This window comes from Prionailurus viverrinus, chromosome C1, assembly GCF_022837055.1.
Source record: "Prionailurus viverrinus isolate Anna chromosome C1, UM_Priviv_1.0, whole genome shotgun sequence".
NCBI lineage: Eukaryota > Metazoa > Chordata > Mammalia > Carnivora > Felidae > Prionailurus > Prionailurus viverrinus.
The window spans coordinates 30,882,272-30,909,572 of NC_062568.1; the positions used below are offsets into that span (position 1 = coordinate 30,882,272).

At 38.9% G+C, this 27,301-nt stretch overlaps 1 protein-coding gene across 1 annotated transcript; it reads left to right on the forward strand.

The window, feature by feature from the left end:
* FTCDNL1 (formiminotransferase cyclodeaminase N-terminal like) lies at nt 1–26,305 on the forward strand. Its single transcript, XM_047868787.1, is given in 4 exon segments — nt 1–115; nt 3,037–3,108; nt 3,111–3,137; nt 26,085–26,305. Coding segments are annotated over 4 exon segments (435 nt in total).
* The last annotated feature ends 996 nt before the right edge of the window (nt 26,306–27,301 follow it).

Consider the following 27,301-nt stretch of genomic DNA (forward strand, 5'->3'; position numbering starts at 1 on the left):
ATGTCTTCCTCCAGACTGGGGCTCTGTTTGGCTGCCTGTTTACTAAATATTTCAGAAGCCAGAAGGAAATACATTGTTGAGAACATAGCAAAAGCAGCTCTTCTTGAAAAAAATGGTAGGAACAACAGACAATTGAAGCGAATATGTAGTGTTTTGATAAATACAGTAATTTTTGTATAATGCAGACAGTGCTACAGAACACTCTTCTTTCTTCTTAGACTTCCCTCCTTGTTCTTGGGCTGTTACAGCTTTTGCAGGACCCCAGGATACTGAGATAGATCGGTTACTCAGATGTGCACACGTGCTCTTTTCCAAAAGCCTGCATACGCTCAGCAGCGCACTAATTCACATTGGAGAGCGAGTGTCTGAGATGAGCATTGTTCAAGATTTCAGGCTCCTGAGGAGGATATATTTACATAAAGGTTTAATGTTTCCCTCATGGGCCATTTATGTGATCATTAATAGAATGAGCATAATTGTACCTTATGCTTTTTATTCGACAGGTTAAATAAAAAATAAACTTGCCAAATACCAGCTACTTTTCAAAGCTCTCCTGCCAGCAAAGCCCATACTTTCATTACAACATTATTATTTCTACTCCATTTTCTCCATATAAAAACTCTTAGGCAATTGCCTTTAAGTGATGTGTGTAAGATCACTCAGCAATTCAGAAGACTGGAACTCAAGCCTCCTTACTCCCTGGGCCAGTGTTTCCTGTGAGAGATACCACTTTTTATTTTACTCTTGTTAATATGTTCATGTGGTGACACACAGTTCTAGATACCACTTGTTTTTACTTTCATGCATACACAGAACACAGTGTATTTTCAGACTTCTAATCATTAAGTAGATTAAATTTAAATTTTTGGCAACAGGTGAGCATGAGAGTCACAATCCTGAAGCATTTGAGACAGTATATTTTAATTTCTGATAGTCATTTTTGATTCGGTGGCTATTTTTCATGAGAAGGAAGTGTTTTCCCCTAGCCCATTTCTGATGATGAGCACATTTAAGTTACCGCCTTACAACTTTGCAGGAGCTGCAAATGTCTAAGAAAATTCCTGATAAATTGCCGATAAGAAAGCCCCTCTGGAGTCAGTCTGCAGCTATGCTTTCCCATTGTCTTTGTGGGAAGAGCCAGCTTGGGTCCCTCATTGTCAGACATAGTACCTCTAATGGGATTGGGTTACCTGTCTCTGTGATTAAGTGAACGTGCAGAGACATCTGTGGAAGCCATATACTGATGGATGCCTGAGTCTCAACTTCCCGTTTTTATCAACTTATTAGTGGCAGCAGCTCAAGTGGAATTACAGCTATTATACTCCATTACAAACACCAAACAATTTACTTCTGTGGAGATCCATTGACAGTTCCTATTGCCAGCAGTAATTTTTTTTCTATATGCATGCTTAAGAAATTGCAGGAGAGAGGATTTCATTCTTCTAGCATTTGATTCAATTGTATCCTCTGAAACTGAGAATAAAAGCTTTTCAGAAGAAGATTTAGGATGAAAAAATAAAATTATCTCTTTTCTTCCAGGAGCTAGAGGATATTGAAAAAATACATAAAGTGGTTGTATAATCGTGTTCTTGGCTTCATCTTTTACAGTTTTAAAAATGAGGGAAGGTGGCACTAGTTAAGAAAATGACCTGTTGTTTTACAAATATTTTAAAGACGTTTATTTTTAAGTGAGTGGAATAAAACTATATCGTCCATATTTTTTCCGATTAAGCAATGTGAAAACATTTAAGTAGCCTAAAAGGTCTTAGGTAAAGGAACCTGAGTTATAAATTTTAGATGTATACCAGGGCAGGGCTCTATAGATGCTCATTTGGCTATGAGTGAGTGACATATGTTTATCTTTTCGTGTTATTAAAATTAATGGTGTAGGGCTGCTGTAAACTCTGTAGTTCCTGTGTGTAACTTATTTTTCCTCTCCTCTGAAAAGATTAATTGTTAGGCTGCCAGGGGACAGGGCGACAAAGGTATAATAGCATAGCTAACGGTTTAATTACTGCCTGAAAACTTTTGTCCTTCACTTTGAATTTGCTTTTGTAGGCTTAAGGGGGACTTTTAAGGAGGCTGAACCAGGCTTGTAAACTTTAAAAATAACTTTGGGGTAATATGCGGCTGCCATACAAGTGTATAGCAGCTTTCTCCTCCAGGTTACACATTCAAGTGAGTCATAAGCCACCAAAAGCTGGAAGTTGTTAACATCTGAAGGATGTTGGTGGCCTCTGAAAGGAGATGGTGGAGACAGAACAGTTTCTAATGGACAGGTGCACACATCCCAGAAGCCTGTGTTTCAGACACTAATTGGCCTATCCTCGTTTTACCAAATGTCAGATTTTTATCCAGACAGTTTGATTTGCGGGTTTTCGAAGGAAAAATTGGCAAAGCCTAGAGGACGAGATTGAGAAGGAGCAGAATTTAGAGTGATGTGATTTGGCGACTGAAAGAAGAGGCTACCATCTTAGACTGAGTTAAGAGAACCTTGGCAAACTCAGTAGCGAGTCCAAGTCCAAGACATGATCTGGTGTAGACACCAAAGGCTAGCATCTGAGCTGAGCCGTCTGGTTGTATAGTAACCAGATGGAGTTATAACTATAATCTGGTTATATAGCAACACTATAAGAAGTAGCCATTACCACCAGGGAATTTCATAATTAGCCAATGTCACTTCAAAGGTCAAATACCAGAATTTTTCTATTTTTTTAACACAATTTTTAGTGTTTATTTATTTTAGAGAGAGAGAGAGAGAGCGTGAGTGAGGGATGGGCAGAGAGAGAGAGAGGGAGACATAGAATCCCAAGCAGGCTCCAGGCTCTGAGCTGTCAGCACAGAACCCAATGCAGAGCTTGAACCCACGAACCGTGAGGCCATGACCTGGGCTGAAGTTGGAAGTTTGACTGAGCCACACAGGCACCCCACAGAATTTTTCTATTAAACTAAATTTAATTGCACCAGAAGATCTAAATTATTAAGGATTCATCACAGAAAAAAAATTCTAGCATGTATGTGTTGTTTTCTTTACAGGGCACAGGTATCCTGAAGTATCAGTGCTCAATATATTTTCATTTTCTGATCAAGACTACAACAGATCAATCATTAAATAGCAGCTTCTGTTAATGAGTTAGGTAAGATTTCGGTGTCTTTATGTATATGTCTTTTGATGAAGGATAAGATTCAGGTAGACCTGAATGTTCTTTAATCACTGATTTCCTGTATAAATCCTAATACTCCCGAGAATCTATCTTAAAACTGCATTTCATTATTCTTCTGAACATGTATATCTCAAATGTTTCCAATTTTCTCTTCAGTAAAATGAGCAATGGGGTCCAAGGTTTAATATTCTTTCACTGAAGATGATCCTGTATCAAATGTGGTTAAGGAAACCTTTTCTGGTTTTAACCTGTGAAGTAATAGTGTAGAAATCAGCCTTAATTTCACCAATAACTTGGCATGGAATGAAAGAATGAAGTATGCCAAACAGTTGTGTTTTGGGTTGGGAGCCTGAAATCTTTTTTTTTTTTTTAAGTTTATTTATTTTGAGAGAGCACATGTGTAAGTGGGGGGTGGGGGTGGGGCGTTGGGCAGAGAGGGAGAGAGAGAATCCCAAGCAGGCTCAGAGCCATCAGTGCAGAGCCTGATGTGGGGCCCGAACCCACAAACGCGATCTTGAGACCAAGATCCAGAGTTGGACACTTAACTGACTGAGCCATCCAGGTGCCCCAGGGAGCCTGAAATCTTGAGTTGGTTCATGGGTTGAAATGAAATGAGCTCCATGTCTCATAGGGATGTTGTCAGATTTAACAGGAAAACTTGAATTGGAAGAATCATAATTGTTTAAAGAAAAGCCTATATTATCTTAATACTGCTTAGTAAAGGGTTCCAAATATTTTCAAGTAAACCTGATTTCAACTGAGTGTCTTCTTTCAAAAGGTGTATTTGTTTGGAGAGCAAAAAGCTGACTGATAACTTCCAGCAAGCATAGGACTGATTATCTTGAATGTTAATCATAGGATGTAAAATTTGCTTCTTTGTTATTTATCTCTATGGCTAAAATGGTCATATTACACTAATGAAAACTCAGAGTAGCAATAGTATAGGTGTTTATAATATGTACTTCGATATAATGATTCAATGAAAAACTCTAACTACTGAATAAGAGCAAAAATCAAATACTTATGCTTCAAAAAATGTATGTGTGTATATTTTAACATAATCATAAAACATTCTGAAAACATAGAATTTTATCAGATTAATTTGGTAAAACTGAAAAAATTGAAAGTAACCAATTAAAAAACTGACAAAGTTATTTAAGACTGATGAACATTGCATAATTCTTCTACTTTCAGGAATAAAGAGCTGGCAGAAATACAAAACTTTATGACAATTGGGAGGCAAGGCAAAGGGAACTGTTGATCTTTTATTTTTCTTTGTTTTGGATAAAAACAATCTTCTATACAGATTGAAAACAACAACAACAACAACAACAACAACAACAAACCCAGAACAACTAGTAAGACAGTAAAATCATAGCTGCTGGTTTAGATGCGATTGAAAGTTTAGTGATTGCTGTTTCCAGTTTCATGTTTTAAGGCAATTCCGTTTTGGCTGCCAGCGTGGAGGCTTTTAAGTCTGTGAATATGGAGGCTCAAGAGGGGATCCACCTTGCCTGGGAGCAGTGGACCTCATTCCCATTTACACTCTATCTCGTGGACAAGTGGACAAGTGTGGAGCTGTGGCCTAAGTAAGAGAAAGTTTAGGGTAGTGTGTCATTCCTGGTTGGAAACCATTTTTTTTTTTTTTTAAACAAATCAGAACAGTTTGTGACAATATAATCATTCCTCAACTCCCTGGAAGAGTCGACCTTGAAGAATTATATCAATAATAGGCTTTCATGGGTTGCAGTACATACCGTGGCTTTGTGACTTCTCTCTCCACTTTCCACCCCATGACACTATGGAACACTAAATGCCGTGGGATGGGGGTAAATCAACCATTTGTCCCTTACAGATTTGCCATAGATCATGAGGAAAAACAACAGTAGTTTCTAATGAGTTCCTTAGATTCTTCATGGCAGAACAATGGTGTGTTTGGCCCATCTGTGTCCTATTTTCTTGAGCAGGGGTAATGATGAGGTTGAAAAACCACTTAAATGTTAACTCCTACCCCTTTTTCCTCTGATTTTTTTTCTCTCTTTCCCTATGTACAACTCTCTTTAAGATTTGCTTTGGAACTGAACTGTCACATGCTTGATTTCAGCCCCAGGGGTAAGTTTAATTTGGAAAATTTGAGCTATGTCACTTGAGGTGTTTTTGAATTAGGCAAATTGGGAGAAAAGAAAGACCTTTTGCCTGGACTGTCTAGCTGCACCGTGGTTAATTATGAGATGCAGAGGCTCATAACCTTTGGGGGAAAGTCCGCCTTAGGATAATTGCATTCTTCTCTGTATGACCTCAGAAATCCCTGTATGATGTTGCCTCATGTATTTCATACTGAATTGTCTAACATTTGGGATGTAGATTTGGACTCTGAGCTACAAGTACTGGCACTAGTAAAAGAGACTTGTTTCCAGAGGAGCACCTCACCACTTGTGCTGCCTTTTAATGTGACCTCACAATCTAGGGATTATTTCCCAGGGAAGCCTTGGCGCAAAATTTGCTGTACTTTTTATCCAAGAAAGAGTTAAAATTCAGCATGGGGGAAATATGTTTCACACGAAAACGAAGAGTTCAGAATTGTCCAGACCTGAATAATGATTTTAATTGTCTTCAAAACAATTATGTTCAATTACATTAAATCTCAAATTAGCTAGTACATGAAGTTCTCCATTACATCAGGACTGGTCCTCCCCAGATGTTCATCCCGCGTAGGAGACAGTTGACAGTCGGATGGTCTGGACACAGTATTTCTCCCTTCCCTTGCCCTTTTGCTTCATTGGCAGCTACTGTACCTCATGATTTAAACATGGACATTTCTAATTAAATGAGAGCTCAGCTGCATTCTTGAAGTAATTTATAACATTTGATTTGAAATGTAATAGCTTCAATCTTCATCTGATTAAAAACAGTCATATACTGTACATGGTTACTATTTTGATGGCTGCAACATGCAGTTTTTATTTTTACATTCCCCTTTCGACACAGCTGTTCATCTAATATCATCCATTTTTTTAAAGCTTTTTTTATTTGTTGTTGTTGTTGTAATAGCATGTTCAGGCATTCTTATGAGGTAGAAGTATTCAATTCTAGGATCTTGCTGTTCTCACAACAGTGAAGGGACATTTTTCACTAGGGTAACGCCTTCTCACGGAAACCAACTTTTTTTTTTTAATGTTTATTTATTTTTGAAGGAGAGGCAGAACATGAGTGGGTGAGGGGCAGAGAGAGAGAGAGACACAGAATCCAAAGCAGACTCCAGGCTCTGACCTGTCAGCACAGAGCCTGACGTGGGGCTTGAACTCACAAACTGCAAGATCATGACCTGAGCTGAAGTCAGATGCTTTAACCAGCTGAGCCACCCAGGCGCCCCGGAAACCAACTTTAAGATAATAATTTAACTAACTTTCTTTGGGAGGAAGGTCAATGGAGAACATTCCAGTGACATGAAAAATAGTTAATATTTACATGTGTGATTCATGTACGCTTTATATGCAAATATTCTGAATGATGTATTTCAGAAATTTTTTATAGCACCTGTAAGCTTTCTTGTAACTTAAGGAATGAGTTCTTTTTTTTTTTTTTAATGTTTATTTATTTTTGAGAGAGAGAGAGACAGAACTTGAGCCGGGGAGGGGCAGAGAGAGAGAGAGGGAGACACAGAATCAGAAGCAGGCTCCAGGCTCTCAACTGTCAGCACAGAGCCTGCTATGGAGCTTGAACTCACGAACCATGAGATCATGACCTGAGCCAAAGTCAGATGCTTAACTGGCTGAGCCACCCAGGTGCCCCAAAGGAATGAGTTCTTAAATTGAGGCCCAAAATTGGCGTTCAGGGCCTTATAAATGTCGAAATCATTTGCAAGTTTTATGCATGTGCATTTGTGTATATGGACATAGGGACAGACACACATAATTTTGCATATAATTTTAGTTTAAGAACTTTTAGAATAGAGAGCACAGCAATGCAGAGGCTCAGAGGTGAGAACATCCTGGGTTTGAGGACCTGCAAAGGACTTCAGCATGGCGTGCTAGAACTTAGAGATGAGGTGGGATGGTAGAGGCATTCCTGGGCATGTTAAAAAATGAAGCTTCAGAGATAATTAGAGGTCAGAGCATGAAGTCCTATATGCAAGGTTAAGGAGTTCAGACCTTATCCTAAAAGCAGTGGGAACCACAGAAGAGTTTTAAGCAAGAAAGTGGTATGATTGGCTTTGAATTTTAGAAAGATTACTCTGCCTGCATGATAGAGGATGGCCAGGAGGCAGGCAGACCAGTTTGGAAAGGTGGTGATAACAGAATCAAGAGAGTGGAGAGAATAGAATGGGGGATGTTGAGGGGTGGGAACAGAGTGGTGGCATGAAAGTGTCATCACTTACAAATGATGGAAGAAAGAGGATTTTGGGGAAAGAGCATGAATACATTTTTTACATGCTGCCATTTGGCAGTTAGATATAAAATTGAGAGCTAGGAGACACAGAGATCTAGTCTGTATTTATTTTAAGCTTATACTTTTTCAAAAATGTTTTGGACTTTGGTTTTCATTTTCAATTAAAATCACATTTGATCTATTAGGCTATATTTCATTTTTATCTCCATTGTCTCTCTAAATTTTTTTCTTTCCTCCCTTCCCCCCCTCCTCATTGTGTCCTTCCCTGTTTCTCTTCTTTCCTCCTTCCTTTCCTCTTTTTCCTCTTTGTTATTGTTAAAATGATACACACACAGCTGAAAATTGAATATTTTACAGGGTTTGTTCCCAAAACTCTAAGTACCTACATAATCCCCTTTCCATATTACTTTAATTTCCTTCTCCCCAGAGCCAACTACTTTCCACTCTTTTGTTTTATCATTTAGGATTCAACTCCAGATATCTAAATACCAACTCATACTGGTACTTTTTGGTTTTTCAGTTTTAGGCCTTGTCTATTGAATTCTCCCTACAGAGGGTGAGAATTTAGCTTCCTTTCACCCCCACCCCTACCCCTGACCCCCAACACACACACACTCTTCCCAATTCTCCCTCTTTTAGATATAGTTATATCAAAATTTGGATAAATATTTAGTGGTTACATTATTATAACTATGTAAATATTATTCATAATGAAGTACTTGGAATGTTATCATTTTACCCTTTCTATGCAACTTGTTGTTTTTTCTGGAACTGATCATTATCTTTTTAATTGTTTATTTAGTTTTTTATATATTGATCACTGGTTTAACCCCAAACTCTCTGTTAATAATGGGATCTCTCCATGCATTTAGATAGAGAATTCCATGTATTGAATGTTCTATCAGTTTTATTATCTTAAAGAACCATCATCCATACCTCTCTGACCTGTTCCAATCAGGACCGGTTGCCGTAAACCCTAAATTTGTTGAGGATAACTGTCATTACGGCATCTCCCTTTATTATCATCCTGGGTGCTCCCTTCACCTCTCTCTGTGTTGGAAACACTGGTTCCTAAATCTCTTATTTTCTCTTTTTTGTCCCCCTTAGTTTATGTCCTCGTTTTAGTTGCACATATCTTTTACTGGCTTTCTTTAAAAAAGGTGGGAGCAGTATATTTTTGAGACTTTGCATGTCTGAAAATTCCATTCATTCTACCTTCACACTGGTAGTTTGACTAGGTGTAGAATTCTAGGTTAGAAATAATAATTCCTTTATTTTGAAGATATTGCATTATTGAATTCTTATTTTTATATTGCTATTGAGACTTCTAAAGCCATTATGATTCCTGATCTTTGTATGTGATCTGTCATTTCTCTCTGGAAGCTTGTAAGATCTTCACTTTATTCCTAGTGTTCTGAAATTTCTGTGATGCACCTTTGTATGACTCTCTTTTCATTTATTATGCTAGATATGTGCTAGGCCCTTTGAATCCTTGAAACTTTTTATTTACTTATTTATTTATTAAATTTTTTTTGAATGTTTCTTTTTAAGAGAGAAATAAACAGAGTGTGAGCAGGGGAGGGGCAGAGAAAGAGAGGGAGACACAGAATCTGAAACAGGCTGCAGACTCTGAGCTTTTAACACAGAGCCTGACAAGGGGCTCGAACTCATGAGCTGTGAGATCAAGACCTGAGCTGAAATCAGACACTTAACTGACTGAGCCATGCAAGGACCCCTGAAACTTACAAAAAAAAAAAATTTAATGTTCATTTATTTTTGAGAGAAAGAGAGAGAGAGCATGCATGAGTGGGGGCAGGGCAGAGAGAAAGGGAGACACAGAATCTGAAGCAGGCTCCAGGCTCTGAGCTGTCAGCACAGAGCCTGACACGGGGCTTGAACTCATGAGCTGTGAGATCATGACTTGAGTCAAAATCAGACACTTAACCCACTGAACCACCCAGCCACCCTGAATCCATGAAACTCTTATACCTCAGTGCCAGACAGTTCTCCTGAATTATTCCATTGATGATTTCTTCCATTCTTCGAGTTTTTTTCTGGAAGACACATTATTTGGATATTGGAACTCTTATGTTGGTTCTCTACATTTATTTTCTTTCTTTTGCCCATCACTTTATATTTTTATAATACTTTCTGGAAAATTTCCCCTACTTTATATGCAAAGCCTTCAGTAAGTTTTTCATTTCTTCTGTATTAGTTTCCAGATGCTTTTATTTACTCTTTGAATGTTTATTTTATTTTATTATTTTAAGTAACATCTGGTCATATCTCATGAATACAGTATCAGTGGATACTTTTTGATATTTTCTTCTTCCTGCATTGTGTCTGCTTTCCACCCCCTGCCCCTAACCTGGATATTCTCAGTATGTAGGTGGGGTTTGTCAGCTGTAGACTCATCTGGCTGGGTTGTTTCTTTGGGGAACCCCTCAATTAGTATTTTGGTTTTTTGGTCTTTTCCTCTTGAGCTGTTGAAGTTTCCCAGAGAAGTATCTTCCAATCGTCAGCCCACAGGGTAGACACAGCTGTATATGTTTTAAGAAATGAGTTGTAGAAGAGGGCTGGTAGAGTCAGCATTTAGTTTGTGACTATTCTCTAAGCTCCCTTCTTTTCCTTAATCATCCCTGCCCTCAGCCGTGCCCAGTGTTCCCCAGCCCAGATGCCTTAGGTTTTACCTCTTGTGTCTTCTGCCAGGGTGGAGGCAGGGCACTTGCCTGTCTGTGTGGAGGGGGTGTTGCTCTAACTGCTGCTTAAACAGACTTCCCACCAGTCTTCCTGTTTTGAGCTTTGCTGTTAGCTTCCTTTCCAACGTAAGGCTGCCATTTCTGATCATGACCAGGTGCCTGTGGTATAAGTCAGGTTGCTTTTCTGCTGTCCCTCTTGTTGCCTTGGGGCTCTTAAGTCCATTGTCACTCTTGTAGTTGTTTTCCAAGTTCCAGTGCTATTGCCTCCGCTTCCATTTCTCTTCCATTTGTCCGAGTGAGTCATTGCTTTTAAAAAGTATCCCTTTCCCATCTTTTTCCTGGGGTTCTTTGGAGGAAGTGAAAGTAAACATAAGATAAGGGCCTACACTCTCCTCTTTACTTGGAAGCCCCTACTTCTGTAATTCTTTTCAATGATTTGTAACTAGTTTGTATCATTCAAGAACACTTAATTCACCTAATTTGGAATCAATGGTAAGTTTATGGGAACATATATTTTTTTGTCTTATGTCCAACTCGATAGTGAAGATATTTAGTCTCAATCTCTGGGCTTTTATACATATTTCATAAGCATTTTCTCTGAAGGGTTGCTGTGGGTCATAGTGCTTCCTGTATGTTTTTCATTTCTTCCTTATTCAGTGTTTTTACATGTGGGAGCCAGGGTTTCTGAAACATGACCTTGTTTCCCATTCACACATAAACCTTCATGAGAAGGACTGAGTGAAAATGTGGGGAAGGGGTCAGGACAGAAGGTGCTCAGGCAAGTTCTCCCAGTGATTTGCCGGTGGCAATGGGCTTACCTAACATGTAGACTCATGATATTCAACTTTAAAAGTCTGGACCATCATGGGGCACCTGGGTGGCTCAGTCAGTTAAACGTCTGACTTCAGCTCAGGTCATGATCTCACAGCTCGTGAGCTCGAGTCCCGCATCAGGCTCTGTGCTGACAGCTCAGAGCCTGGAGCCTGCTTCAGATTCTGTGTCTCCCTCTCTCTCTACCCCTCCCTCACTCATGCTCTGTCTCTGTCTCACAAAAATAAATAAACATTAAAAAATAGCCTGGACCATAGCTATGAATTTTATAAATGATATGGAAGCTTGCTTTTTGTTTTATGTCATTAATCAGATGAAATAATGTTTGTACAATGCCAGATAAACCGACATTATTTAGAAGACTGGAAAGATCTAGCTAGCTAAGTAAGTTATATGAATAAAGAAATAGATCTTACATGATTGATTTTTATTTTTTTGATTTATCTATAAATATATATAAAACATTAATGAATTTGATTAGAATTATCAGCCTTGTTAGATGTTTTTTCGAGTATTTTTATGACTTGGGGGACATGTGCCATGGCAGATTCACACGATGTCAACACTTGTGTGATAGTCTTGAGACCCTTTGATTACCTTATTACAGATTGTCAAAACATGGGCTGATCTGGCAAATCAGGCACAACTTTCCACTTCAAGAATTTTCTACCCTGATTCTCTAGTTGCTATGGAGATTGTCTTATAAAACAGCCCTGGATTTGGTTGAGATTAGTCAATTTAGATGCTGGGTTCTGATATAATTCTCTCCACCATCAGCAATGCCCTCATTGCCATAGCATAAAAACAGTGGCTGATTTTACAAGCATATGTTAACATAGTTTTAGGACATAGAATTTAGTTTGAGAATTTTAGGAAACTGGCACCATATTCTAAGAAAACTTAAAAAACAAGGGGCTGTGCATTGGGAAAGTACTTAAAATATTAAGATTGATTTCCAGTGACTTTAGCACATTTTAACTGCAAAAGGGAGTTACCAGGTTGTTCATAAATGCATATTGCTACAGGTTTAATAAATGCAACAGGATTATATCTACTAATGCAAAAACAGAGGTACTGATGAGGAAGGATAAGGCCAAATAGGAGAACTGGGATAAACTGACCTGTTCTTCCATGACTGGCAATTATGGATGAACTCAACCATACTTGAAAACACTGTACTCTTTTCTTTCACTTTGACTCTGCAGTAACCTGAAGTCCAAGCAAGTTAGCACCCCATGGGGCAAGCCATGACCAGTGGAGGGACCTGAGCTTTTGTCCCTCACTTGGACAATCCTGAGGCCCATTCCAGCAAGGCCAAGCCCCAGTTGCTCACAATGTTGACTTGCTTGATAACACACCATTGTATTGGCTCTCCCTCCTTCCCCATTTCATTATTGTTGTGTATCAAATAGGATTTATTGAAATATTGACAAAAATGCTATATTTTAAGAATCTTCTAATTGGGATGAATGGGTGGAGTACATGAAATCTTTGCTACCTGACTGTATACTTCTTATAATTCTTTCCTAGTCTATAAGTCACTTATAAGATTTATAGTTAAAAATTGGAAGGCCTCTTTGTTCCCACCAGTTCACCTGGGTAAAGGGTCTCAGCATACTCATGATGAAACCATGGATCATTGTGGCAGACATTAACACTCACCCCTTACCAGTAAAGACATCCCTAGGGGGTCATCAAAGTTTAGGGGCTCTAGGTTTTCTGATTTTGGGTATTTATAGTACCCAGTGATTGATTTTATGTGATTGTTCATGGTGTCTTAGAGAATGTGGACCTAACAAGGGATTTATAGCAGGTGACTGACACCAATGCTAACTTTTTGACCCCAGGTCCCCTGTCCTTGGCAGTTCTTTTCCTGGGTTTCTTTTCCTTTTAGTCCCTGCTTCCTAGCATTTGCAGTGACTTCCAATATCAAGGTAACTAGAATTAGAAAATTCTAAAGAAATGACATAGTGATGCTAAGACATTGATGGGCCTGTGAAATGAAATACATCAACCCAAGTCTGTCCACACCCTCATGGTGGACAGCCCTTCTACCTGCTATCCATTGATCAAGTGAGGGTGTGCTTCTTCAGGAGACCCAGAGCATGTGGTAATGGTAATGACAACAACATATTGTTATAACATTGTTATCAATTAGATCAATTATCATTTGTTCCACTATTAAAATTGCATATATTAAAAAACGCATTCTCCAGCTTTAATTAGTAAGATAATATCTTAAGATATTAATTGTTGTGCACTTCTTTTCCCCAGAGCCTAATGCGTGTGTGTTTCCTGCTGAGTTATTTGCTACCTTGAGGGGTGTAGAATTTTTATAGTGGGAATGAGGAAGTAGCAGTCAGTGTTCATGTTTGAATTTTTGACAACCAAAAGGAGAAGGCTGGGAAAACCAGTACAAAAAGTTTATACCATTGCAGTAGAAAAGAGAAGGGAGGAGGCCACCTCACTCCCTGCCTAGAAGAAGGTGAGAACTGGGGTCAGGGTTGGAGAGGAGGGTGTTTGTTATAAATAGTGCAGTTTTTCCTTTCCCAAATTTTGAACCAGTTTAATGGTAAAGAAAGGCAGATGAGAAAGGGAAATACTACCTTTAATACTGATGAAACTAACATTGACAGATGAGCCAACTCAAGCAGAGAATTAGACAGACTCATCCAGCCAGTCACAGGCAGCACTGGGCAGCACAGGCCTGCCCGTGGAAAGCTTTTGGCAAGGAAGAGTGGGCCAGAATGTGTGTTTCCTGCTGACAGCTCCCCAGAAGGAAGAAGGAGGAAGGGTATGCCTATGCAAACCCAGCTTCTCTCCCAAACTCCCCATCGGGGAATGAAATTTAGGAGGGAGCACGGCCAATGTTAATTTCCTAGGGCTAAAATAACAAAGTGCCACACACTAGGTGGTTTAAACAACAAAAATTTATCTCACAGTTCTGGGGGCTAGAAGTCTGAGATCTGGGCGTTAGTAGGGTTGGTTCTTTCTGAGGGTTGGGACAGAAGGACCTATTCTATTTTGGCTTGTAGATGGCCCTCTTCAAGTTTATGTGTCATTTTCTTTGTGTATTGTCTATGTCCAGATGTCTCTTTCATGAGGACACCAGTCATATTGGATTCGGGCTCCACTGTATTCCAGTATATGACTTCCTCTGAACTAATTTTATCTACAATGTCCCTATTCCCAAATAAAGTCACATTCTGGGGTCCTGGGGGCTATGACTTCAACAAATGAATTTGGAGTTTGAGGTAGGGCACAATTTAACTTCTTTTTTTTTTAATTTTTTTTTAAACGTTTATTTATTTTTGAGACAGAGAGTGACAGAGCATGAATGGGGGAGGGTCAGAGAGAGGGAGACACAGAATCCAAAACAGGCTCCAGGCTCTGAGCTGTCAGCACAGAGCCCGACGCGGGGCTCGAACTCACGATTGCGAGATCATGACCTGAGCCGAAGTCGGCCGCTTAACCAACTGAGCCACCCAGGCGCCCCCACAATTTAACTTCTAACAGCCGAGCAAGACCAGCAGAACTCTCTCCTTGTAGAAGAAATGTTAGTAGTGAGCAAGAAACATTTTTCCCCAAAAGAAGATATAGAGAGGTGGGTATGGTTTCTGTGGAAATGGGCATCCAATGAGAGATGGTGAAAAGCAGGGAGACTGGAAAGGGCACTGGGAGAACCTGACCTGTTTAAGGGGCAAATGGTGGAAAGTAAGGGTGAGGCTTGTAATTACTGAGAGCTTGTTGAGTGTGGTTGGTGGCCAGTGGTCAGGAAGATGTGTGGGAGCCAGACGTATACAAGGAAACCAAACTAACTCATGCAGACTATTTATTTACGATTTGGGGAACATTGGTTGGGTGGAAAAGCCAAATTAACTCTTTGCTGCTGTGGGGAGTGGGCTTTCTGTTTATTGAAGGCTATTTACACAGTGATGATATATATCAGCCAGCAGAAAGATTCCTTCTGGCAGAGCCATTCCCAAGGCTTTGCTATGTCCCATCTGAACTTTTCTTTGGGGGCATCCCCTGCTTCTCAATAGCTGCCTGAAAGAAAGGGAGAGGCCCTTACTTAAGAGGGAGAGTCATAGGAAGTGACATGCCCAATTCAATGCCACCTACATATGCATGTTTATGTGCCTGTGCATTTTTCATCAGCATGAACTAAAGGGTTGCATCACATTGGGTGGCTAGAGAGGCAAGCTAACTGGTAAGTGGTCAAAATAAGGATTTTGAGGCTGAATAAACCTGAATGCAAATTTCAGATCTGCCACTTATTTGCCAGCTGACATCAGGAAAATTTTTTAGTCTCTTTTATAGTCTTTTTTTTTTTTTTTGTATCTATACAATGGGGAATACTATCCTCCTGTGAGGACAATTATGAGAAATAATGCCTGTGTAAAGGTCTGGTACTCTGCCTCCCACCACTAAGTAGCCGTCACTGTTTGTGGCAACTCTCCGTGGCCTTGCAGAGAAGGGTGCTGAGCAGTTGGGGCCCAGGCTATTCCCCTCCGCCATAAAGGGAGCAGATCCCTCTTCTCCCTTATGTGTTATCAAGATTCCAACTAAGGTGCCTTTTGAGTAAAAGGATTGCAAGACAAGATGTTTGAAAACCTCTTGAGCAGGAGATCTCTAAAGTGCTTTCAGCTCTAAAATTCTAAGATCTATAGTGGACAGCTTCTCCCTGTTGGTTCTTCTTTGCAAAATAATATGCAGTGCCTATTTCAGAGAAATATTATGAAGATACATGAAGAAGTATTTGTGAACATCCAGACGGTACTGGAGTGCCTGTTATCTTTCCATTTACCATAGTTAATGGTATTGTGACTATCAGAGGAGTGTAATGGAGTACTTTCTCCTAAGAAAGATGGGGCAATGGTATCTGTACCTGAAACAATTAGGGAACACCATAGGACAGATTAAAACATCGTATTACTGAATACAGCATAAATTACATATGCTGGGTCGCTCAGGAAAGTATAATTCTTTAAATGAACGATATCATGCCTACACAAGTGGTAATTATATCAGCATATGCCCTACACAGGAATAACAAGCTTTTGTATATATATCTCTATGAAAGTATGTCATATACAAGGATATGAAAATAGATAAAAAATGTATCCCCAAACTATTAGTATACTATGTATTTTCCTGGATACCTATTTCTTCATGAAAATATATGATACATAAAGAGTTTGGGGGCATGCGATTCCTATTTTTATAATAAAGATAGAGGATAGGTGAATTTTTTCATTCTGTAATTGAAAACAGTCCTAGAAATATTAAGAACCTCATGTTTTTACATCAAGACAGTAGCATTATGAAGGATCCTCATAACTCTTTATTAGACCTTGCCTAGGACTTTTTATTAATTCTCTTTTTCAAAATTTCAAGCTTTCCACATGAGATTAAAATTCACCTCTGACCATCACCCCCATCTCTGGTCTCCTGAACACTCCCTGCCAAGTTATGGTATGAGTATATTATTCTCACTCTGAATTCAGAATTTCTGCATGCTTTTGTTTATGTATGTATATGTATATGTATATGTATATGTATATGTATATGTATGTGTATAGTCATAAACCCAATATAGTATTGCTTGTGTGTGTAAATATAAATGCTATCAAAATAGAACTTTTTCATTCAGCAAGATATCTTGGAAATCTATCCATGCATGGTATTATATGTAGTTCTAGTTTATTCCTTTTAAATGCTGTGTAGTATCAAAGTGTAAATACATCACATTTTTTCCTATTCCCCTATTTGTGGACACTCAGATTATTTCTCATCTTTCCCGACTACATATAATGCAGTAGTGAACTTTCTTGAATAGTCTTTCTTGTGCACAAATGCACAAATTTCTCTAGTGCAAAAAGAAAGGAATGGAATTATTAGGTACAAATATTTTAACATATTTTGCCAGATTAAGTTTTACATGAAAATTTATCAAGTGTTTACCCTCATTTCTCCATGAGCTCATTTCCATAGTAGGCAACAAATTTTTTTTCTTTGCACTTTATTTTTTACTGCCAGGCCAGTGAAAAACTGACAACTCAGAGACACAAGTGGAATTACTTTTTCTTAGCAAGTTCTGTTCATTTTGAATCGTAGATTCTTTTATCAGTGTATCATTATTTGTACGCTTATTTGCCCTTTAGGAATGAAACATGACGGAGTGAACAGTAGCATCCAGTGATGTCCCCTAGAGTTTTGTTCCCCCCCCCAAATTGTTTTCTGCTACTTCAAGAAAGAACAGGCAACAGAATGTGTCAGTAGAAATGCAATTTAGGGATTGCACTTGATCTCGTTTTTCAGCCTGATGTTTCTCTTCTTTCATCATAAAGATCAGCTGCATTTTATTTTTTTCCCAGTCCCTTAGAATAACATCCAGTTCTAGTCAGCATGTTTAATGTACTTCTCAATGATGTTCTAGCATAATAAATTTTCGTATCTCGTGCATATGTACATATGGTAAAAATTTCTTCAAGTTCTAGCCATGTGGGGGAGGAATATTGTGGTTGCTTTGTTAATGCAGTGTTTGTGTTGGAGCGGTTAGGGCCCCGCGCTTTAACTCTCAGCGCAGGGCGTAATGAGATGGCTTTGATGGTGGCGGAAGAGTCTAGTGGGACGGTCCCAGCTTCACACTTCAAAGCCGAGCATATGGGGTGAATACTGGGTATCTTCGTGCTCTTTGGGGATGGATGGTTGAGAGACAATTCTTAACAGCTCTGTTTGATGAAGATATTGGAAAAGAAATGGTCTATCTTTAAAATAATCTTGAATTGCAAAGAGAGAAATTTCCACCCCCTTCCGTGGACTGAAGGAAGAATAATTTTTTCCTAGTCTGCACTTAATTAGAGGCAGTGCAGCATGACACTACGATGCTGTATTTTCAAATGACTTCTCTTTGAAAGGACTGTGAGATGAATCGGCCAGTTTTATTTTAGGTATTTGTATGAATTTAGGCAAAAACTTTTAGGGCTATCTGTTTTACCATCTGAGAGATTTTTATGGCTTCTGGTAGAGAATCTTTTTTTTCCCCTTCTCATTAAAAAATACATAAATAAAAAATCAACTAAACAAAAAACTTGGCTATATGAAGAGAGCTAGACTAAAACCATAGGACGCTTGTAAGATTTCAAGTCTAGCACCCAGTTTAATTTTTAGATTCTGTGCTTCTTTCCCTTTACTTGTTACTGCGTGCGAGGTGATAGGGTTGAAAAATACTCTTTCTGATTGCTGTGTACTTATGAAAAAAGTTGATACTTGTTTAGGTATCATTAGAGTTCCAGTTTAAAAGTAATTATGATAAGCCACACATCATATCGTCGGTCAGAGGAAAAAAAAATTATCCATTCCTAGAAGAAAAGGAATGACAGGCCTGCGTTTTTTTCCTGGTTGTGTCTTTTGGCTGCTATTAAAAACATAACAAAACTGAGTTCGTCAGTTATGTTCCTCGTGCTGAAATGCAATTCTGTTTAACTGTTAAATTTTAACTCCATTTATACCAGTAGTCCTAAGTCCTGAACGAAACAAAAGCAGAAAGGAAAAGGATGATATTAAATACCACTGGAGACATGAAGTATGTGTTAGTGTAAGGAAGGCATAGACATTTAATTAAGCAGATCCTTAACTACTGTCTTTACATACAACTTTATTGTAGCTTCTCATTAAATACTGCATTTCAGCCACCCTTATGTCTGTCTGTTATAGGCTCAGAGAAAAGTGTTTTGTTAAGAATATGAAGCTTAAACTTCTCATTGAGTGGAGGCATCTCATTGCATCGATCCCTCCTTTTACAAAGAGGTTTAACCACACTCATAGATGTCTCTAAAGTTAAGACTAAAAGTGATGAATGCACATGTATAGAAATGTAAATAAGGTCACCCAATCAGGAGGGTTCAAATATATTGAGAAAATATTGTTACTATCAGCCTTTTCAAGAGAAAACTAGTGAAAATTGATAGAACCGTTAATGATGGTGGGAAAAAATTGTCAAAAATGGAAGAAAAATGAAAAACTATTACTCTTTAGATAGAGCACAGTTTAGCTGCAGGGTTTTGCTTTGCTTGTTTCAAGACCAGTATGATGGCATCATACTCTTTCTGCGCAAGGTGATCCAGATGTTTGCCTTGTGTGATGGTACTGACTGGTTGAGGCAGCCCATAGGTACAGGTAGCTTTTGACAGCTGCTGATGGGACTGTTGTTCTGAGGGCAGCTTGTAAAACATGAAGATAATGGTGGAAAATGGATCCATGGTTTCTCACTAAGAATATGTTGTACTCCCACTGCTGTTAAACCCAATTCTCACTTCGTTAACATAGCAACCCCTTTACTCTCTTTTGTATGTTTGGAATGGACACCACTCACCCTGGTTTGCAGTTATTCCAATGCCTGCAAAGCGCTCAGGAACCAAATTCAATTCACTCAACCTAAAAAGAGTTAACTACAAGGCCCTGCCTCAGGGAGTATGAAACCTGGATGGAGGAACAAAAGTCCACAATTAACTATATAATACAAGTAGGTTAGGTTTCATGTTATATTGTATAAAAGAGGTAAAAATACTGTGTGAACACACGAGAGGGAGAAATGAATTTCAGTGGAGGGAGAGCACATCTATGAAACAAAGATTATTAGTTCAGAAGTCCTGGTTTTTTGGGATTCATTGAAAGTGCTGAAAGTCCCTGCTCTGGAAACATTGGACTCCACTGTAGAGGAAGTGGCAGCTTTACAGGAAATGCACACGGAACTATTGTTTTAAATAATAATGTCACTTATCCGAAAACTGATGAGTCGTAGTTTCCCACGGGCTTGAGCTTGAAGTATTCAGAATCTTTATCTTCTGTAAAATGTGTTTGATTTGCATGGTGTGATCATTTGAAGTTAACATGGGATGATTTTAACATAGATTAATTGTGAATATAAAATAAAATTAAAACTAGCTCTTTTGAATATGTAATTTATATCACAAATAAAATAACTTGCTAGTAAGCTTCTGACTAAATTGATGCTCTTTAAAATGCAGGCAATCTAAATTTACTTTTCAGTAAAATTACAAATCTCACCCGCCGTGGGCCCCTAAGTTGCAATTATTAGAAGCACAAATGGTATTTCCTTGAATATGAAGAGTGTCATATACTATCCTTATTACTCTCTATCATTCTGGCTTTTGTTGTCTTTTCACTGTATTCAGATAATGAAATATTTCCATTTCTGGCTTCACTAAAGAACAAAAATTAAGTTAGATTCCTTCCACCATGATTTTGTGTAGAAGAGAGCATGGAAGGGGGGTGTTGTTAGAATATTTAGGGATTTCTAGTAGGTAGGGACACACCCATCCAGGAAGGTATCCAGAATTTTTGGAATTCAGAACACTAGGGTGGGCTTGCAAAGAGGAAAGGAAGCAAGCATTTAGAGTCCTGTGTACCAGGGATTGTGCTAGGTGCTTCTCTTAGCTTATTTAATCTAAATTTCTTCCTTCATTCTATGGAGCTGTTTCTCTACTTTTTTTTTCTTCCTTTATTTTGCTCTCCATTCCTTACCCTTCCTCTTTCTTTTCCTTTGATTTTACTGAAGCATTTTAAAGCAAGTTCCAAATATCATGTTATTTTATTCCTACATATTTAATATAGATCTTTAAGCAATATGGACATTCTCTTACATAACCACAGTGTCCTTACACCTGGCAAAATGATAATTCTTTGGTACCATCTAATATCCAGTGTATAATCCGGGCAAATGTCTTTCTGTGATGGGCTTATTTGAATCTGAATGTACACCTCATTCACACACAGCATTGATTTATTGTCTCTTTCTCGGTTTTGATCTAGACCAGTCGCCCTGCATCACCCTCCCCACTCCCTTTTTTCCTGCCATTACTGGTTGTAGAAACTGGGGCAGTTGTCCTGAATCTGTTTACTCTCTTGTGGTATCATTGAATTTTGTCTCCATCTCTCACATTTTTTATAATCTTTAAGTTAGATTTAGAGGCTTGATTGGTTTGAAGTTCAGTTTTTTTGTTTTTTTTTTGGCAAAAATTCTTAAAAGGTGGGCCTAGAGCTTTCTGCTACACTTGTAACAAGATGTGATAATGTCTGGTTATCTCAGATCTGGTGGTGCAAAGATGAATTACCTTTGTTTCTACTGGAATTTTCCAGAGGGCTTCATCTATTGATGATCTTTGTCTGAAATAATTATTTTCTTAGGTGCTGTGAAATGACAACTTTCTAATTATATCAGTACTTGCACATGTATTAGTTGGATTTTTTTTCTGTTAAAAAAAAAATCTGTCATCAGTTCAGGCTATCTACCTACCCTGAAACACAATTTATACAAGAAAGGCAGGATAAATGCTTTTTCCTATTCCTTTTAATTGCCACATTTCTAGATAAGGAGTTGGTGCTTCAGAGGAAGCTTAACAATTTTTTTTTTAATTTTACAGAGAAATTGAGGCTCAGAGATATCAAGTAAATTGTTCAAGATCCCAAATAGCTATTAAGGAGTGGAAACTGTATTCAAACTGGTATCTTCTGGCTTCAAAAGGCATGTTATTTGCACTAAACCAAAATGCACCCCTGTCCTTGAACTAACAGCTGGGGGCTGCTCCTGTAAATCTCTCCCACTGCTTTGGTCTTTAGGAACCAGGGTCCAAGAATACTTCTTTGCAGACATTCTGGGCTTTATAAATGCATGCAGTGCTCCAGAACGATAGTTCCAGATGGAGGTGCTGGCCTGGATAGGCAGAGAGCTGGGCAAAGCCAGAAAGCACGTCACACTGTTTAGGAGGGGAGACTGTAGACATCACAGTTTGTGCTCTGTACTCCTGCAGCAGCCAAAGTATGAGTCACTCTAAGTCACCATGGAGCAGATATGGGTGATCAGAACAATTTGGAGAGTTGTCAGATATTACGATGTCTTAATACCCTAACTCTCCTAAATGTTCTCGCAATGCCCACCCCCTGCCATTCCAGATTTGAGGGAGAATTTAACCAACTGCCTAAACATTATTTTATAATTCCTAAACCTCAGTTGGCTGTGTGTCCTGAGCACCTGGCCACACCCACCAGCTGTGGTCCTTTGGTATCTTGATGTAGTGTTAAAGAAGCAGAGATCACTTAGTAACATTTGGAGACTTTCTTTGTGGTGTGTATAGATAGCATCATGGGCTTCCAATGCCTGAGTCCCAACCTGACTCAAAGAAAGAACATGTTCCTAGATTTAATACAACCCAGAGGTACAAAGTATATTTTAAAAAGAAATTTTTAAATGTTTATTCATTTTTGAGAGAGAGAGAGAGACAGAGTGCAAGCAGGTGAGGGGCAGAGAGAGTGAGACAGAGAATCCAAAGCAGGCTCCAGGCTCTGAGCTGTCAGCACAGAGCCTGATGCGGGGCTCACACCCGAGAACCGCAAGATCGTGACCTGAGCCAAAGTCAGATGCTTAACTGACTGAGTCACCCAGGCACCCCAGAGGTACAAAATGTTTTTAAGTATCTTCCACATTTTACCCTTCCCACCAACATGGCGGTCTACATTAGAAACGAAAAAACAGCCAACTCTAAAATTGCAGTTGGACCGATTTTCTATGCTTGTTGTGGCTAGAGGCCCCATCTTATCCTCTGGTGTTCCATAACGTACCTCTAAATAAAGAAGGCCCATACTCCTGCCATCCTAAGGCAATACCACAATTCTCTAAATACCTAAATTTTATATATCCAACCTACATGTATGCCATCTCTATCCTTGGTTACAGGGGACTGCAATTAGCCCCATGAAAAGATGCCATCTGCAGCAGACAGAAGTCCTCTGAAGCAGTTCTCCAGAATAAATAGGAAAACAATTCTGTAATCTGCCTTGGAAGATAAGGTTAGAGACAGGAAATCCAGAAATAAGGAATGGAGGAAGAGGATGAAAACAAGTTGTCATTCAGAGTAGCCTCCAATTAATTTTAAATATTAGACTTCCTTACAGAATATCTGGCTTAGTGCTTATCCAGTAGAGCTTTCTATGATGATGGAAATATTCTATATCTGCACTGTCCAATAGGGACATGTCTCCTAGCCATGTGTGATTACTAAACCCTTGAAATGTGTCTACTGCCACATTTAATTTTTAATTATATTTTATTTATTTAAATTTTATTTTTTATTTTTACCCTTGACTCCCCTTCACTCATTTCTCCCAATACCCCCACACCCCACCTCTGACAACCACCAATGTGTTCTTTGTATCTATGAGCTTGTTTTTTGTTTGTTTGTTTGTTTGTTTGTTTAGATTCTACATATACGAGAGATCATATGGTATTTGTTGTTTCTTTGTCAGATGTATTTCACTTAGCATAATTCCCTTGAGGCCCATTCACTTTGTTACAAATGGCAAGATTTCCTTCTTTTTTATGGCTGAATAATTGTGTGTGTGTGTGTGTGTGTGTGTGTGTGTGTGTGTGTGTGTGTATGTGTGTGTGACACAATTTCTTTATCATTCATCCATGGGTGGACACTCAGGTTGTTTCCATCTCTTGGCTTTTATAAATTATGCTGCAATGAACACAGTGGTGCAGATATCTTTTCAAGTGAGTGTTTTCATTTTCTTCAAATAAATACCCAGAAGTGGAATTGCTGGATCATATGGTAGTTCTATTTTTAATTTTTTGAGGCACCTCCATGCTGTTTTCCATAGTGGCTGCACTAAATTATATTCCCATACAGTATGATGTCATCCCAACGCACAAGTGTTCCCTTTTCTCCACATCCTCACTAGCACTTGTTTGATAATAGCCATTCTGAAAAGTATGAGGTGATCTCTCACTGTGGTTTTGATTTACATTTCCCTGATGATTGAGGATGTTGAGGCATCTTTTCATGTGCCTGTTAGCCATCTGTAAGCCTTCTTTGGAAAAATGTCTATTCATGTCTTCTGCCCATTTTTTTTTTAAATGTTTTATTTATTTTTGACAGAGACAGAGAGAGCACAAGTGGGGAGGGGCAGAGAGAGAAGGAGACAGAATCCAAAGCAGGCTCCAGGCTCTGAGCTGTCAGCACAGAGCCCGACGCGGGGCTCGAACTCACAGACTGCAAGATCATGACCTGAGCTGAAGTCGGACGCTCAGCCAACTGAGCCACCCAGGCACCCCTCTTCTGCCTATTTTTAAATTAGATTGTTTTTTGCTATGCTTGTAAGAATTGTTTATTTATTTTGGATATTAGCCCCTTATCAGATACATGATTTGCAAATATTTTCTCCCATTCAGTAGACTACCATTTCATTTGGTTGATGGTTTCCTTTGCTGTGAAGAGCTTTTTAGTATGATGTTATCCCACTTACTTATTTCGGCTCTTCTTAGCTTTTGCTTTTGGTGTCAGATTAAAAAAATCATTGCCAAGACTTATGTCAAGGAATTTACCTATATTTTCTTCTAGGACTTCTATGGTCTCAGGTCTTACATTCAAGTCTTTAATCCGTTTCAAGTTGATTTTTGTGTATGGTGCAAAATTATACTCTAGTTTCATTCTTTTCCATGTGACTGTCCAGTTTTCCCTGCACCATTTGTTAAAGAGACTGTCCTTTCTCCATTATATGTTCTTGGCTCCTTTGTCCTGAATTAATTGACCATATATGTGTGGGTTTATTTCTGGCCTCTGTATTCCGTTCCAGTGATCTATGGGTCTGTTTTTATGCCAATACCATACTTTTTTTTTAAGTTTATTTATTTATTTTGAGAGAGAGAGCGCATGCACACATGCAGGAGGGGCAGAGAGAGAGAAAGAGAGAGAGAGAGAGAGAGAAAGAGAACCCCAAGCAGGCTCTGGGCTGTCAGCGGAGAGCCTGATGCAGGACTCAAACTCATGAACTGTGAGATCATGACCTGAGCCGAAATCGGGAGTTGGAAGTTTAACCAACTGAGCCACCCAACCACCCCAATACTATACTTTTTTAATTACCATGGCTTTGTAATACAGTTTGAACTCAGGGAGCATGATGAAAAGAATAGAGAAACTTGGTTCTTTTCTAGAGATTTCTTTAGCTATCAGGGTTGTTGTGGCTTCATACAAATTTTAGCATTGTGTATTCTATTTCTGTGAAAAATGTAGTTGGAATTTTGATAGGGATTGCATTGAATCTGTAGACTGCTTTGGGTAGTGTGGACATTTTAACAATATTGATTCTTCCAATCAATATTCGGCATGGACTATCTTTCTGTTATTATGTGTTGTCTTCAATTTCTTTCATTAATATCTAATTTTCAATATACATTTCACATTTCACCTCCTTGGTTAAACTTATTCCTGGGTATTTTATTCTTTTTGATGCAATTATAAACGGGATTATTTTCTTTATTTCTCTTTTTGATAGTTCATTATTAGAGTATAGAAATGCAACAGCTTTTTGTGTATTGATTTTGTATGTTGCAACTTTACTGATTTCGTTTATTCTAACAGGTTTTTGATGGCGTCTTTAAGATTTTCTATATATATGTCACTCACAAATAGTGACAATTTTATTTTTTCCTTTATAATTAGTTTAACTAGAATTTAAATTTAATAGTACATGTAGCTAGAGGTTACAGTGCAGATCTGATCCTTTTACTCTTAACTTTTGATTTTTCTTAACAATATAAGCAATTTGGCACTGGTATAAAATTGTCCAAAAATTGAAGGCACCAATTTCATTAATTCTTGTGATGAATTTACCATGTGAAACTAGATTTATTATAGGTTGGAGATTTTAGCCTTCTACCAAGACAAACTTTTATCATGAGGCTAACTTCAAGGGAAAATTAATTTGACCCAAGCTTTGATTTTTAAAAATTGTGTAAATTAAGTTTAGTGGTGATGGTTATACAGTGATAGAGGATACTTAATGTACTCTTACAGTTGGTTAAAGTGGTAGATTTTATGTTCCATGTATTTTATCACAATAAAAAAATCATATGCTCTACTTTTTTTATTGGGTTTGATTTCAATTTAATTTTGATAAAATTTCCCACTGCTCATAGGCCTTTCTGAGAATTTGGTTCTGCATGTTCCTGGCTGTGGCATGTTTCTCCTTGGCGAGGCCGACTTCCTCGAGAGAAGGAAGCAACTGGACTGGCTTTGGAGGAGAGATTTCAGTGCTCTTGGATCTGACCCGGGAGCTGCACCTGCCCGAAGATGTGATTTAACAGGTTCTCAGTATGTTTTTGTTCTGCTTTTGTTTTTAAATTTGTTAGAATATTGAGGTCCCCTTCCTTTGGTCTCTCCCACATAAGCAGAAGGGTTTATGATTGGGGGCTCCTTCATGAATCAGATGAGGGTCTTCTCTTGGCTTTTACTCTCACCCATGCCTTCATAAGCTGACTAGAGAGGCTGGAAACCTGGTCACATGTTCGATGAGAACTCCCAAGGGTGATATTCAAGATCTTTAATGAGCCCTGCAGCATGGCCGGTGATGAGAATGGTTGCTGCTCCTGACACCGGGGAAGGCACCTGGAGGTCTGCTGCTGTGCCTCCGAGCGTGGGGTTGTATCTTTGGGGTGTGATGGGGACACTTGGGGTATAAGGACTTGAACAGAGGCTGCTTTGAGCTGATACAAAAGTCTCTCAGTACGTGAACATCCCGTGTGGCCAAGTTGAGGCTTACAGCTTGAAATCAGTCCTAGAGCCACCCTGAGGAAAAGCTTTTTGAGGCAGTGGACTCCTGGAACAGAGAGAACAAACACTGGGAATAGTATTCTCTCTTTCCTTGGAGCTCATCAACTCCTGCCTGTCTCTGCTGCTCCACTCCTCTCCTGTGCTTAGGGCTTCCCTTAGGAACAGGCAGTGCCCTGTCCAAATCCAGCTCCCTGTTCCCTGCTCTTTTCCATGCTAGTGCCATTTGTTTGAGTCTTAATTCTTTCCTTCTCAAGTGCCTTCTGCAGGGGTCACAGACTAAATCATGTCAGGCAGCATTTTGGTAGTCAGTTAATACCTATCTCGCAGTTATTAAAATGCCAGATGCCCAAGGAGCAAGAGGTAGGCGGGGACATTTCCTTGTGGCACAGCTCAGCCGTGGTTGCCCACAGGCCTTGTGCACAATTCCACTCTTAAACAAATGATGTGTACAGTCAAGTAGAAAGTACAATGAGAAAAGCATAAGCTGTGAGGCTGTGCTCAAATCCTGGCCTGGCTGTGTATTGGCCATTAATCTCATGAAGCCTTAGTTCCCATATCTATAAAATGGACATAATAATTATAT